Genomic DNA, 16,668 nt, shown 5'->3' with positions numbered 1-16,668 from the left:
AACAACAAAAACAAACACGTCATCTTGAAAGGCAATTTAAAATAAAAATAGAATAGCGGCATCAACAGGCTGAATAATTGTATGCTAACGTTACGTAACTTACGTAACACAAACAATGAACTGAGAACGTGCCTGGTATGTTAACATAACATATGAAGAGTTATTCAGATAACTATAGCATAAATAACATGCTAACAAGTTTACCTAACCATCCGTGTCACATTCTCCCGGTTGCCGTGAAGCTGTGCTCTCCATCCATCATCCACTGCTCCCACAGGTTACGCAAGACTGCCTTAAAGCTCCTATTCACGGAGATATCAAGTGGCTGGAGTATTTTGGTTAAACCTCCAGGGATGATGGCAGGTATGGAGTTGAATTTTTTTAATTTATTTTTGAACTGTGGTGTGATGTGCGCTCGCATGCTATCCATCACAAGCAGAGCTTTGCGTGCTTTAAAGAAGCCATCCGGACGCTTAGCGTAGCACTTTGTAAGCCATAAGTTCATCATTTCTTGATCCATCCACCCTTTCTCATTCACGGTGACTGCAACTGAGGGAGATTGGATTTTTGGCATGGTTTTTCGTTTGAAAATGACCATTGGTGGCAATTTTGATCCATCTCCACAGCATGCCAGCACCACTGTGAAGTGTGATTTCTCATGACCAGTTGTTACTATATTCACATTCTTTTGCCCTTTCTCTGCAACACTTCGGCCCATGGGAATGTCAAACGTGAGGGGGACCTCATCCATGTTAATAATATGATCCGGTGTCACGTTGTGCTCACTTACATGCTTCTCAATGAACTCACGGAAACCGTCGACCTTGACTTGGAAGTCTGCTGGCAGTTTTTGGGACATCGTTGTCCTTGCTCTGATAGAGAGGCGATTGCGTTGCATGAAGCGATAACACCAAGAAGGTGTTCCTGCAAAGTCATTTATATTCATCTCCTTGGCTAATACCTGGGCGTGGAGACGCAACTGCACTGTTGACAAGCCTCTCCCGGCAGCACGTTGTTCAAGCACCCATATGCGAACTCGTTCCTCCAGCTGTGGCCACCTAGCTTTTAGCCCGCGATTGGCTTTTTTTGTTTTCTTCATTTCAGTAAGATTAACCTCGGCTTTTCGCCAGTCCCTCACAAGTTTCTCGCTAACTCCAAACATTCTTTCAGCTGCTCGATTACCGTTTTCGGCTGCATATTTTACTACTTGCAGCTTGTAATCTGCAGAATATGATCTTCTTTTCGGTGCCATTTTTGTTTAGCCCTTCTCAGTAGTTTTTATAAGTTACCACTTGTGTCAATAATAATGGGGGGGGTTACCGTCTGTGTTGAAATTATCAACACAGGCCTAGAGTGCCCTCTTGCGGTTTGGTGTGAAAATAACATGTGAAATGATATACCGTACCGTAATAATGTGTTAATAATTTCACAAATAAGTCGCACTGGAGTATAAGTCGCACCCCCGGCCAAGCTATGAAAAAAACTGCGACTTATAGTCCGGAAAATACGGTAATATATTTGTGTGATATATGTAATATTTGATGTTTAATATTTATTTATATTTTTTATACATAATTTCATATCCAGTTTTAATATTTCAGGTTACTTTTAAGATAATTTCAAACATTGGTATATGTATTTTTGAACAAGTGTTAAGAGTTGTGGGTATTTAAAGATGGCAACTGGGCAACTGTGTGTTTATATTCTGAATAAATCAGTAGCCTTTATAAACTATGCAGTGGGTGGTCTGTTGGTGTGCAGATGTTTTAAATCAGTTTTAACATGTGACAGAAGCCACGCATTTCACCAACTCAAAGCTAAACAACAGACACTCTATCATCCGCAGTGATACCAACCTTTTGATCCCATAATAGTAGCTGACGGTGATGATTTCAATGAGGACGATGAACAGGAGGGAGAAAGTGGCTCCGTAGTCGTTAAATATGCTGAACCAATAGTTTCCTGAAGTGGTGGTGAAGCCCAGACCCAGTAGAAAACAGACTAAACAGACTATACCTGGAAGAAAAAACACTTCTTATAATCGGTAGCAACAATAACTGGTTTCTACATGTAGTGGTTTTTTTTTATTCTTATGCACATCTGATACTTTATAAAAAACAAAATAAAACCATTTCAGTCACCTAACCCACAAAAATATGTTCCAGTCAAGTGCCAGGACCCAAGCAGACATCCAGCCTTCATCAGGACCAACACCACCTATCATACTGCAAATTTACTGTCTTCAATAGTAAACTCTTTCCATAATGATTTAGAAACAAGATCAACGTTTAAATCAAATGCATGATGACTTTAAGCAGGAAGACTTCTGACATTTTTGTCACAAGACAATTTTTTACTTTTGTCTTTAAGCTTCTGCTACTGTCAGTGTTTGGTATTTTACCAAATATGTTTGTGTATTTTCTTTTTACAAAAGCCAAAATGTGAAGAAATTAAGCACATGTAAAAGATTAAGGCCTGTGACATATTTAATTTATGATGTAATAAGGACAGGAACATTACAGCCATGGCAGGATAAATATTCTGCCTAAAGTAAATGCAGTGTAAAACTGCTGTATGCTATTTGTGTCCTGTTTGACTGTATTTGACTCTGATGGAGAGAAAAAAGATTTTCTGTTGTTTTGTTGACAATGTCATAGTTTTTCCTTTGAGGTTTAGCTGCAGCTTGTGCAGCTCAGGAGGCTTGCAAAGCAGAATATGGCAAAATATTTTAAACAATAACCGTTTTTTATCAACTATCCTGTTTTTGTGATAAAAATTGAAATAGAAATTTCAAATTTGATTAATTTCACAGCCCTTTAAGCATAAACATTTGTTTTTCACTCATTACTAAGGACCTTCTTTATATCCCTGAGTACATGCCCAGGTCGCCCTAATGGTATACTCATTCTAGGTTACAGAATACTGTAGTGTTAGCATGGGGCAAGCTATGTTGCTGCAGTCTAATTGTCTTGTTGTTTTGTTTATCCATGTGACATTGAGGCACTGCATCTTCTTGTCTCAGTTCTTCCATGAGCCTATGGTATTGTCTGAATATCAGCATCTACCCATGGTCTCACCCACCACCTTCTAGCACTTCTTCTCACTGGTGGTTTCTCTGGGACACCTCAGTCTTCTGTTCTAGAGAAGTGAAACCCAAACTAAACCCATATCAGCAACTTCACATGAGTTTCTTCCAGCTCCAAGTTTGTGGAATGAATGGCGGTGAGAAAATGTTGGTCTAAAATTGGTACACATCGTATGTGACCAGACACAGTGAAACAGTGTAGATGTTGGTATGAGACAGTGATTGTAAAGTAAAGCAGTCAAAGATTTACAGCTAGATTTTGACCTTGAAATATTAGTTACATTTAAATATCTACTGTCTAATCTATATGTAAAAAGGTAAACCTAATTGTTTAAATCTGAATGGTAAATGGGAAGTCTAAATGTGGCCAATGTGCCCAGAAAACATCCAAAGGGAGGCATCCTGGGGCTTTCTAATCAGATGCCCAAACAATCTCAACGGGCTTCTTTCGACACAGGCAAGCAGCTCTGAGGAACTGTGATCTCCCCACGGATGGTGGAGCCCCTGACCTTCAGTCTAAACTACCCTACAAAGGAATCTCATTTCAGCCACTTGTATCTGGGATTTTGTTCTTTTGGACAATACTTCGTGACCGTAGGTTAGCTTTGCCTTTTGACTCAATTATGTCTTTACCACAACAGACCAAAGCATCTCCCTCTTTGCTGGGGATTACGCCCCAATCGGTTGACCCATCTGCTGCTCTATCCTACCATCAATTGTCAATAAGACTCCTAGATACTTGGACTACTTCGCTTGAGGCAAAGACTCATCCCCAACCTAGAGGGAGCATTCCACCTTTTCCTCCTTAAGAACCATGGCTTCAGACTTAGAGAACCTGACTTTCATTCCAATCACTTTACACTCTGCTTTGAGCCATCCCAAAGCACACAGAAGGTCATTGCTTGAAGAGGCCAACAGAACCACATCGTTTGCAAAAAGCAGAGACAAACCAGACATCCTCCTTTCAACAACTGCACATCCTGTCCATGAACACAACCAACAGGATTGGAGAACAGTGACATTCCTGGTTGATTCCAACCAGCACTGAGAACAAGCTTGACTTTGTGCCATGGGTGCAGAAGCAGCTCCTGCCTTGCTCATACGGGGATTGAATGTCTTTGGCAGCACCTCCCACAGAATGTCTCGGCAAACCCAGTTAAAAGCCTTCTCCAGATCCACAAAACATGTAGACTGAAGAGTCAAACTCCCAGGACCCCCTTACTTAGGGTAAAGATCTGGTCCACTGGTCCACGATGAGGACAAAGGACACTCTCCTCCTCCAGAATCCAAGATTCAACAATCGGTTAAAGTCTCCTTTCTAACAATTTGGACTAAATTTTCCCAAGGAGGCTGAGAAGTGTGATACCTTGACAGTTGTCCCAGTTCCCCATGCAACATTGAAGAGACATGTCAACCATGAAAGCCCTACAGTATCCACATTTTTTATGCTTAATTTTAACACAAAATATTTTTTAACATTACCATTTGGATTCATATTTTAAACATTTAAACTTTTTTTATTAAATAAATGAGATGGAAAAAGTTATTTTCAATGTTATGAGGAGCTAAATGTGACTAAATATAGCTGTTAATTTTTACTGTGTTACTTAACAATCGTCACCCTATACAATAGACTCCAACAACACAATATGCAGCAACCATGGCAAACAACTTGTATTTGAAACTAGTTTTATCGTTAAAACAAAACCACATTTCAATCTTTAATCAACTGTCTCCCACACTGTTCTGAACATTGATAATCTTTGTTTTGCTGAGGAAAATGAAAGTTTAAATGTGGTTTTATTATCATCTTATTTTAAACTGACATGAAAAAAATGTTCCAAAAGTCAGACCCTAACGCCCCGCCCACACAGGAATGATGTCTGTCCAAAGCAATCTTGTTTCAAAAGCACAGCACCAGTTCTAGAAATATTTCCATCTACACAGAAACACAGAACAAAACCCAAACACCGTAGTAACTACGCCAGCACTGTATGCAGCACTGTAACGCTGCCACAAAAATACACCAAATAAAGGAAAAGAGAGTGTGGAGCAGACGCTTCAAACTGTGACAACAGGAAGAAACAGACAGATAGTAAAAACAAGAGCAAAACTACATCCTTTCTGTGGCCTGGCGATGAAGTGGATTATCTACTTTGTGTCACATTGAACTGCTGGGACAAATCTGAGGACAAACTGGATGATTTCAAGCTGAATACATGGGAGGGACGGAGAGCTAAGTTTTCCATAACGTTCAAAGGGTTTAGGGTGAATTATTTATACACAAGTGTTGACCTTTATACTTGATGTATATCTTTTTCGATAATGCTTGCTATAGTGTTGCTGACAGTTCAATAAAATGTTAAACCCTTTTTGGATGTAGATTGGGTGTAATAATATGTTGTTTTTAGGTAATTTCATTGCTCATCAGCCTTGTCTGCTTATTGAATTATACACAAAGAGCTTTCACCTTACCGTTAAAGAGCTCACTGCTTATGCGGGACACCACCTTGAAGTCTCGTAGTGGGGTGATGATGGCAGTGACGTTTCCCAGCATGCTGCCCATTCCCAGCAGCAGGAGCATTATGAAGTACAGCACGGACCACAGCTGAGACAGCGGCATGTTCGTGATGGCCTCGCTGTACACGATGAAGGCCAGACCAGTCCCCTCTACTGCCTGAAACACACCCAGGACAGAAAAGAACTTAGTCAGAAATATTGTTCTCCTAAGTAGCAGGGACTTGTTTGCTGTCTTAGGATCAAATTAACTATAGCTTTCTATATGAGCCTTACATTGTGGATTGGTTATAAATTTACAAAAAGTCAGGGGGTTAGACTCGTGTTAGAAATATAGGTTTACATTTTTTTCAGATAATTAAAGTGTTTCTGTGGCTCATCACCAGTTCATCTGAACAAGAAGGATTTTATGAACAAAAGTGTTTGTTCATCACTGGAATGTTTTGTTTCTGCAGCTTGAAAGTAGAAAGTTCTGGGAACAACTTAGAAATCGGAGTCCATCGAGGGTTCTTCACTAAGACCTGCACAGCAACCCTCTGAACAAGGTCCTTGTATTAAGACAAATATGATGAAAAACCTGTAGAAAAAATGGGCACTTTCATGTAAAAATCTCACCTGCAAAAATATTAATAATCTATAATACTCAAATCTTCTGAGGAAATTGAGTTGCTGTGTAAAAAGGAACAAAAACAAAGGCTGACAGACATGGCAGAAAACCAAAATTAAGTACAAAACACTAACAAAATTCAAACTGAAGCGAACACGAGAGGCGAGCCCTGAGCGGAAACCAGACCGTACATTGAAGTGACAACAGACCAGGGAGTAAGTGGAGGAGATGACCAGGTTTTAAAGGCAGGAGGGCACAGGTGAGTGATTACAAACTTGGGGCAGGTGAAGATGGGCGTGGCAGGCAGACAAATGATAAGATGAGGACAGGTGAATGATGACAGAAAAACAAAAGACACAAGGAGCAAAACCTGAACTAAGACAAGACGACCAAATTACAAAATAAAAGAAACAATAAATCCAAACTCATAACCACAAACACACAAAAACAATAACCCTAAATACAAAAAGAAACTCAAAGAAAACCCAGATCCTGATATTTTACATTTGTACGTTGTTTTTTGTGACTTCACAAACATATATAGACTGACAGTCCTTCAAAGGACCTGGCTCCAGGGGTGAAGACATCAAAGTTTTAAAAAAAGATCTTATGTGATCATTTAGTGCTCAGAGTGTGTGCTGAGAATGACTCTCAGCTACTACCACAACAAATTTTAGCTCAAAATCTGTGAAATTGACTAAATTAAAGCAAGTTCTGTGTATTCCAAGGTGAGTTGGCTGTGGTAGCCATCCTAAATTGGGCTCTAGATCTCAATCAGTGGTAGAGGTACATTCAAAAATCATTTCTTAAAAGTTTCATTAAAATCCAGTCAGTGGTTCATGAGATATTTTGCTAAGCAACAAACGCACACAGACATGAGCAAAAACATTATTGCTTTTTAACAATAATAAATTCTATGTGAATCCCCTTTACCTCCACAAATCAGTGCATTTAGGTGAGAAACCCCACACAGAAAGAGAACCCAAAGGTTTCTAACCAACAGTGTCAACCACTGCAGCAGCATAATGAACATCATATTGCACTGCCAGGAATATCTCTATTAAAGAGTGAAACACTGCATTTTTCTCGGTTAAACAGTAAAAAATATCAACGCTTTATGTGTGTAGAACTACGTACAGTGTTTAGTTCCTGCTCAAGGTCGCACGTTTCCAGTTTGCCATAAAGTTCAGCAAACTGCTCTGGATAGGTTGTGTTCAGTTTCTCAATCCACTCGAAAACATTGTCCATATTTATGCTGTCCTCTGATAGGCTGAAGGCATTCAGCAGCAGAGTGCGTGTCCTAAAAAAAGGAAGAAAAAGGATTTTTCTGAAATGCAAGAGTCCAGCTTACAAGTTTTCATTTACTGGGCTGAAACAAATTTTACATCCATGTAAAAAAAATCGGTCACTGCTTTTGAATTTTGGTTTTAAAAGTAAAAAGCAATGCAAAAATAAATAACACACTTGATGGAACTGGTCTTGAAAAAAAGGATGGTACCTTTAATATTTTGTTGCCCAACCTTTTGAGGCAATCACTGCAATCAAGTGATTTCTGTAACTGTCTCTGATACTTCTACACCTGTCCACAGGTATTACTCCTCATGAACAAACTGCTCCAGCTGTCCTTTTCTACTCTACATGTTTCAGCTCATCCACAGGTGTTCAACAGGATTGAGATCAGGGCTCAGAAGGACACTTCAGAATAGTCTAATGTTTGGTTCTGAGTTCTTCTTGGGTGTTTTTAAGCTGTGTGTTGGAGAACCCATGACCTGTGACTGTGACCAAACTTACTGACACTGGAAACCCATTTTGCTTTGACGCCCTGATAGTCTTAAGAGTTCATTGTACCCCAACCAGATTCAAGACACCCTGTTCCAGATGAAGCAAAGCAGCCCCAGAACAGAACTGAGCCTCCTCCATGTCTCACTGTACGTATATATATGTAGGGTTCTTTTCTTCGGATGCTTCATTGTGGGTCTATGAACAAAAAGCTGATGGGACAAGTTGTGTGTTCTGTCCAAGGAACACTCTCAGAAACTTTGTGGCTTGTCAATATGAATTTGAGAAAAAAATCAACAAAAAATCATTTGAGAAATCAAACTAAACAAACAATGTCATGCAAAAGGATAGGGGTTTAATATGAGCTAATATAGTGTTCTTTCACAATAGTATGTTGTTTTTGAGAAAATATGTTTTATAAGCCTGAAAAACAATATCACAACTGATAAGGCCCGAGTCAGGCTAAGAGAATAAAGTTCATACATGTGTAATAATAACAATATAGCTATAAACTGTGTATCTACATGTGTCAGACTAACCACACCTTTGAACACAACACCCGTACCTCTCCAGGCAGTTCTCATAGTTGACAGTCGCCTTGAATCCATAGATGGCAAAGGTGACAATGGCGGCAAAGATGGAGGTTCCACTGTTTATAAGAGAGACAATGATGGCCTGGCGCTCAAAATTGTTGTGGTACTGGTTGTAGCTGGAAAAAGCTATGAGCGATCCAAAACCCAAACCCAGAGAAAAAAAGATTTGAGTGGCTGCATTAATCCAAGTGGTAGGTTTGGCAAGTTCTTCCATCTAAAAGCACAGAAATGCACATAAAAAATAGCAAAGCCTGTACTCCAACACCACAAGTATTAAAAAGTAAAAATTGTTGAACAGCCTAACTTCCCACATGATGATCTTACCTTGGGTGTAAACATGTATATGACCCCATTAACAGCTCCATGAAGAGTCATGCCACGAATCAAGTAGATAAACAGAACAACGTATGGAAACGTTGCTGTGAAGTACACAACCTACAAAAATCATAGAGAACAATTCATTAACATACTCAGATGTAAAGATGTAGGGAATAAAATGTCATCATAACATTGACATCTGTTACATAGTCAAAGGGTAATAACTGTACGCTTCACCTTTTCTATGAAAAACAAAGTTTAAATAATATCACCTGCTGTCTTTCCTGACAGAGGTTTAGATTAAGATTGTTAGGATTTGGGTTTTTGTATTCAGTTTATTGTCTTCATGTTTCAGTTTGAGTTTACTGTTTTCAGTTATCTTTGTTAATCTGGTCCTTGTTCCTCGTGTCTTTGTTTCCTGTCATCATTCACCCCTCCTCAGTCAGTCACTTGTTTTCCTGCTCCTCGTTATCACTCACCTGTGCCCACTTCACCTGATTACCCTCTGTCTTTAAAACCCGGTCATCTCCTCCACTCTCGCTGGTTCGCCGGTCTATTCTCCCTGATGTCTGGTTCTGCTCGTCTCCTGCCCATGTCTGTTCAGTTTTTGTATTTAGTTTGTTTTGTATTTAGTTTCCTTCCTGCTGCCACGTCAGCGTTTTGTTTTTGGTTTTCTTTTATTTTAATAAATTAGTTTTTTTTCAAAATGAGTCTGCGCTCTGGGTTTGCCTCCTTTCCCCCACACCATGCCAAAGATAGCCTTCTGTTGAGAAGGTTGTTGGAGCTGTTTTAGTCAAACTTGTAAATGATGATTTGTGCAATCTTGAGATATGATGAGATCCTGCAAGGTGTATTAGTGCCAAAGGACGTGTTGAGGATAACACTAACACACCGCATTTTAGCTTAATGTCTGTAAAACTGACTGAGTTATAGCCATGTTTTGTGTTGGATAAAGTTGATTAGCTGTGGCAGCCATCTTGAAACAGGTTGACTCCAAAGGTTATTTGTAGATGTCAATCCAGTGATCATTTTCTAAGAGTTTCTTTTAAATCATGAGATATTTTGTTAATAGTACAGACAAATGCACACAGTCACAGGCAAATACATTATCACCTTTTGCCTTTGGTGGCCGGAGATAACAATAACCAGTATATAAAGTATACTGAATCAGTTAATGGGGCTCTTTTTACCTTCCCAGTTGACTTTACTCCTCGGACAATGAATAGATAAGTTATCCCCCATGCAAGCAGGAGACACAATGCCTGGCCTGTATGAATACTTCCATTTTCTTCAATAGAGGAGGAGATGTTGAGTGTTTCCCTGTAGAAGAAATACTGGGTGGGTGTAGCTCTTTCACACTCCTCTATAGGTCCTGTCCGGTTGGAGTTTATGGGGCAAACTGACCAGGGCAGGGTGGACTGGGATGTGAATCAACACAGATGGATTACTCTACAGTCTGAATGTGCATCTGACATAAGAAAATCACAACAATTCAATATGTAGGTGCTCACTTGAAATGAATGAAAGAGGTACCAGAAACTCCATGCATTGATGATGTTGTAATACAGACACAGATACAAGGATGCCACAACACTAGCAAGACCTAAAACAAATAAGAAAAAAAGAATACAAGCCATTAAAAATTATGAGTCATTCAAATAAAAACATATTTTCAAACTTTCTAAAATCTAAGAAAAAGTGATTGGAGATTTTTCTCTGAATCAAACATTATTAAATGAAGAACTAAGTCTTGTTTTCTTTTTTTGATTCAACTGATGCAGCCAACCTCAGGGCAACCTCGGTGCAAGGAACATAGAAATGGTGCCATTCTGGCTAGGACCTTGCCTAGATTAACAAGGTTCGCATTCGATGTTGGGGAACTAGGATTTTCTGATGAGAAATGGGCTCCTGGAACAAGACAGTCATGTACAAGAGCAGAGAACTTAACACTGCTGGAATGCTACTATATGACTAATCCCAGAGAGAGGGACTAGATGGGAACGATGGGGGAACTATGGAAATGTTTAAACCTAACATCCAGCTCAGAAACAACTTTGAATCCAGTATTCCAACCTCAGCAAGAGGAATCTGCTGTCACACCTAGAGAATAAGATGCAGCAGAACAGCAGGTCAGGGTGGATACAGCAATATCTCCACCATCTGAGTATGGGTACCAGGCCCCACTGAAAAGCCCTAGGTAACTGAATACAAGGACAGCTGACTTGAGACTGAAGATCACGACCAACTATGAGTGACCTGCACCCTTTGCCAAAGCTAAGTGATGAACAACCCTCTGAAGGTCTGCCAGAAGATGTCAATGCAGAACTGCTAAATATCCCTACTGGCCTCATTGCAGAGAGCAAATTTGTATACACCACAGCAACAGTGGTCCTTGAAAGCTTAGCTGTATGAATTCAGAAGGAGCATTGTTTAAAAAATTAAAAAATAAAAATATAACAAATCTGTTTAACCCTGTCAAGGCAGACGTTGCAGATTTGCAACAACGAATTGCATATACCTAATTACTCTACATTCATATTTTATGAGCCTTATTTTACTCAGATGATAATAAATATTTGATTTTTCCTGTTACTAAAACTTAATTTGAGCCTGAGAGGGCTGAGGAGCTCAAAGCAAAGCTGGAATCACCTGCAGGTAGGCCATTAAATGGGACATCTTCATGTATATTACATGAAAATTAAGAGGTTTATGTCATTGTATAATATATTACATATCTACTCAGTATACAAATATTAATGAATGAATGAACTGAATTGAATTGACTTAATGAATGTGATCCCTTATCTAACACAAAACACAATCAAGTGACCCTGAAGCCGATGTTACTCAACTCTCTTTATTATAGTATTATAAACTTTTAAAACTTAAATAGACTTTTTACAAGTTTTTTTTTTTATTGTACTTAAAGTTTTGTAAAAGTCTATTTTTAAATATACAGATGATAGAACTTAGAAGGTATCAGTAAAACAACAGTGACTATAATCCCATCTAAAATCAGTTTATTTTAATTTAACAGGTGGTAAGAAGCTGTTGAAGGCTCACCAGGCTGAACGCTCTGAAACTTAAAAACGTCTGTTTGTCAGAAGTTGACCAAGGTTTTACTGTTCAAAACTGCTGAAAATGGAAAAAGATCAACTCAATAATTTTCTGTCTTTGAAAAAGGTTATGTGTTCACTTGATCTCTGTACTTGTTTTTACTCTAAAAAGCTTGTCACTGTTCTTATTGTTCACAATCCTTTTAAAGATATTTTTTAATTCCTTTTTATTCTTTTCAGTTGTTTATAGTTTGTCTGAAAAAGGCTGATCTTGTATCTTCTGCTTGTATCATTGCTGTTTGTGGACTTCTGTTGCTCCTTTTGACCAGGATGTCATTGGAAATAAATAGTTCTGAATTGATTTACCTGTTAAATTAGTGGTTATTTATAATAATAATAACATTATTATTACTATTATCTGTTAAATTATTGGTTATTATTATTATGGTTATTATTACAATAAGAGTGTATATCTGTGAACTTAAGTGATAGAGTACATGTACAACTGGGCTCATCTTACTTGCAAAAGCAAGATGGCATCACTTTCGGCGCACATCAGCCTGAGTCTTTAGAGCGGCGTCTCATGTCTATAGATTATTTGTCATTGGTTCAAATTAGTAAAAAAATACTTAAAAGCCAAATTCAGCAAACATGTAGCTAATAGTTAAAACTAGCAAAACAGCAACTAAAAGCTCTTGACACAAATTTAAAGATTACAGGAAAATCTGGAGAACTTTATAAACAATGTTTGTATCATCTCCTGCCTCATTGTTATGTAGAAGAGAGACAATGGTACTCCTAATCACTTTATATTCAGTGCGTTGAGTGCAATCATTGAAGTACAACTTACCAAGCCCTCCTAAATAAGGGCTTATGGCAGTCCATGCTCCGATACTGCCTAAACGCATCTTCTGACCAATGGCAAGCTCCATGTAGAACAAGGGCACACCTTCCAGAAGCAGCATAAGGAAATAGGGTATCAAGAACCCACCTGAAAGAGGCAACAAACTATTAGAGCACAACAAATCTTTAAAACTGTAACAATAAAAATTAGGCATGCATTTATTTTACTAGGTTTTGTAAAATTGTATAAATATAAATAAATGGTTTAGGTAAGCTACAACTAGGTGGCAGACTTATTTTTTTCTGTTGGGTATATACACAGCCTGGCCAAAAAAAGAGTCAGCACCAAAAAAAAGCTTACACACTCTAATATTTTGTTGGACCACCTTTAGCTTTGATTACAGCACACATTCTCTGTGGCATTGTTTCAGTCAGCTTCTGCAACGTCACAAGATTTATTTCCATCCAGTGTTGCATTCATTTTTCACCAACATCTTGATGATGATGGTAGAGTCTGACCTTCTCCAGCACATCCCAAAGGTTCTCAATGGGGTTAAGGTCTGGACTCTGTGGTGGCCAATCCATGTGTGAAAATGATGTCTCTCACTCCCTGAACCACTCTTTCACAATTAAAGCCCGATGAATCCTGGCATTGTCATCTTGGAATCTGCTCGTGCCATCAGGGAAGAAAGAATCCATTGATGGAATAACCTGGTCCTTCAGTATATTCAGGTAGTCAGCTGACCTTTGACCTCATTCTTTGAGCTCATCCTGTTGCTGAACCTGGACCTGACCAACTGCAGCAACCCCAGATCATAGCACTGGAATATATCGTAAAAAGGCTAGTTTGTCCAGACGTGTGACTGACACTTGATCAGAGAAAAGCCCTGGCATCGGAGGAGAAAAAGTGTTTGTTCGTTGAAGATTTTAGACTCTTTCCACTGATGGTTCTGCAACGACTGCCTTCATATTTATCCCACACTGAAGTAAAGAGGAGTGTTTTAGAGGAGAACCACACCAATACTCAAACGTATATTCATATAATTTTAGTTACAGTGATTACAGTAAACATTGTGTTGCTGTGCTCCAAGCGGCACCAAGCGGGCAGTCTGAGTGCAAAATGTACAACACCTTGATATTCACAAGAACTTGCTGTTAGCTAGCTGTCAGTTTGTGTGTGTGTGTCACGTGCCTTACACACACGCTCTAGTGAATAAATGCATCAAGGTGTGTCACAGACACAAACTTTTGTATGTATGTGTGAAGTGCTGTTGTGTGCTCCACCTATGAGTTGCCCTTCTTCCTTTGGACTATTATTATAACATAAGAGAGTTATCTTTCTTCTTTGGAGTTTATCAGACTTTTTGTTTGGTAGGACACTCTTTAGTTTAAACTGGATAAATAAGACTTAACACTATGAATGACCTGCTACCTTAGAACCTCTTTACTATCAAGGGGTGGTTGATTTTCAGTCTCTGCTTTTGTCAGTGTTATTGTTTGTGGAAAAGTAAACTAAAAAATAGCATTTGACATTTGTTTCTTTTTTCTGTTGTACTAAACTGTAAACTACAGAAACCATAAAATATAAACATTATAATCCATGAAAGAAGCTGGAATAAAAAAACCCTAAAAAAACCCCATCATACTCCAAAAACTCTGCGCACACAAAGAGCTGATATATGCACAAGTTTGCAAATCATGTAATACACATTTGTAACTATTCTGGGACCAGTTTGTGTTATATATAGTCTGCACACACCAAGTACATCATTGTTGGCAGGAAAAACTGTAAAACCTCAGAACATGGGTGGTGTTGTGGGTTGCCCCCCACCACACCCCATCCCTAGCAACACGTAGCCACAATCTGTAAGGGATCAAATCCAATGGGTCAAAGTACAAACTGGTACAAGCTCTTACTGAGTGACCTACAAACAGTGTGAAGCAGGGCTGTTTTCAAACACATAATTCTCCATTATTCTCCTTATACATAGATAATAATGACAAGGTAACAGAAACCAAGCAATTTAAATAAAAAGTGTTTTTTACCTGCACAATCCTCCCACTCAGTAAACATAATTACCACACAGGAAATCAAAATACCAGCAGCTATTTCTCATGATAGAACATGTGAGCTGATTCACAAAAAGATTAGTTTGTAGTGTAAGTGTAAGTGTACAAGCAATCACACACAGAAAAATCTCTCATAAAGTCAACAAGTTTACGATAATATCTCCAATCTGACAGCAGCAGTTTCCCTAAATGGTTCAAATTGGGCCAAGAACTTTTAAAATGGCATTCTGAATGAATCACAGACAAGTACATCATCCATCCTTCTCCTTTCTGGTTCATGGGGAGCTGGTGCCTGTCTCCAGCAGTCACTGTGTGAGAGGCAGGGGACACCTGGACAGGTTGCAAGTCCATCACAGAGACACTCAGAGACAAATGAGACAAACAAGCATTCACACCCACACATAGGGACAATTTAAAGTCACCAATGAACCTAACATGCATGTTTTTGGTTTGTGGGAGGAAACTGGAGTACCCGGATTAAACACACATAAGCACAGGGAGGACATGGAAACTCCACCCAGAAAGGCCCCAGGTCAGGAAACGATCCTTCTTGCTGGTGCTCTGCCACCACACCAGTACATCAGTAAGTCTCAAAATAAATCAATGTATCAATCTTCCAGTTCAAATTAGTTTGATGGAGGAAAATAGACTTAGAACTGCATAAATCTGGAGATGAAAATCTTGTCTCCCTTCTGTGTATCTACCAGACATATCTGGACCTTTTCCATTAGCACAGGAGTGGGCAATCCTGGTCCTCGAGGGCCACTATCCTGCAGGTTTTACTTGTTTCTCTGCTCCAACACACCTGATTTGAATCAATGGGTGATTAACAGGCTTCTGCAGAACATGAAGAGGTGATTTAACCACTGAATCAGGTGTGTTGGAGCAGGGAAACAAGGAAAATGTGCAGGATAGTGTCCCTCGAGGACCAGGGTTGCCTACCATTGCACTAGTGCCTCTACAGTGCAGCTCAACTCTGTTCAACACAGTTTAGGTGGTTTTCCATTACATTTCAGTAACAACTCTAGTGGATGGGTTCATCATAAATTTGGGCAGTCCCAGAGTCACTCCATCTAGCTCACTCTAAATCTTGTCATCGGCCACCAAGCATAAAAACACCTGCACCTCAGCACTGGACCATGTTGTTGGTTTCGGTGTTGCCATTACTGTTCTTTAAAAACTTGAAAATATGTCCAGTCACTGCGGTGAATTATTAAAAAATGGCAGGTCCAGTTGTTGTTAGAGAATGGCCTTTGTGATGCAATCAGTGACTCCACTCCCTGACCAAAAACCTTTAGGTGGCGCGTTTTCAGGCCAGCACCCTTACACTTGTAACCACAGTGAAGTATGTTGTAAAAAAGGGGCTGGTTCCATGAATCCTTGCTAGTGGAAAAGCCTTGCAACTGCGGAGAGCCAAGTCGAGCGGCGCTGTAGAGGCGCTAGTGGAAAACGGCCAAAAGTGGCTGTGAGAAAAAAAGAACATCATCTCATCTTCACCTATCAATACTTCAGCATCCGCAGTGTGACCCTCAGCCGGTTGCAACAGATTTATTATAATGTTGAAAAACTCTGTGGCATGTACTTTTAAACATCGCATCTTCCTCACATATATGCAGGGGTGGAAATTAAAAATTTGTCCACGCGCCATAATGGCTAGTGGACAAATTTTTTTTACCAGCCACTCAAATATTTTACCAGCCACTATTTTTTGTTGTGACAAAAAGTAATTTCATATGATGATGATGATGGAGGTGGGTGGAAGCAGTTGTGGTGCCCTACAAGCTGAACAACACCTCTTTC

General features: G+C 39.3%; 1 protein-coding gene across 1 annotated transcript in view; it reads right to left on the bottom strand.

Annotated features, from left to right (window-relative positions):
* The window catches only part of LOC108250047 (sodium- and chloride-dependent transporter XTRP3), a 39,474-nt gene that overhangs the window by 7,262 nt on the left and 15,544 nt on the right, over nucleotides 1-16,668 (bottom strand). The window contains exons 2-9 of the mRNA XM_017439745.3: nucleotides 12,806-12,946; nucleotides 10,411-10,502; nucleotides 10,090-10,317; nucleotides 8,906-9,016; nucleotides 8,554-8,795; nucleotides 7,347-7,509; nucleotides 5,561-5,762; nucleotides 1,857-2,016 (exon numbers count right to left, since the gene is read on the bottom strand). Of these exons, the coding sequence (XP_017295234.1) occupies nucleotides 1,857-2,016; nucleotides 5,561-5,762; nucleotides 7,347-7,509; nucleotides 8,554-8,795; nucleotides 8,906-9,016; nucleotides 10,090-10,317; nucleotides 10,411-10,502; nucleotides 12,806-12,946 (1,339 nt within the window). The remainder of the gene's footprint in view (nucleotides 1-1,856; nucleotides 2,017-5,560; nucleotides 5,763-7,346; nucleotides 7,510-8,553; nucleotides 8,796-8,905; nucleotides 9,017-10,089; nucleotides 10,318-10,410; nucleotides 10,503-12,805; nucleotides 12,947-16,668) is intronic.

This window comes from Kryptolebias marmoratus, linkage group LG16 (genome assembly GCF_001649575.2).
Source record: "Kryptolebias marmoratus isolate JLee-2015 linkage group LG16, ASM164957v2, whole genome shotgun sequence".
NCBI lineage: Eukaryota > Metazoa > Chordata > Actinopteri > Cyprinodontiformes > Rivulidae > Kryptolebias > Kryptolebias marmoratus.
Note: the sequence above shows the minus strand (reverse complement) of the source record. Positions and strands in the feature narration are given on the sequence as shown.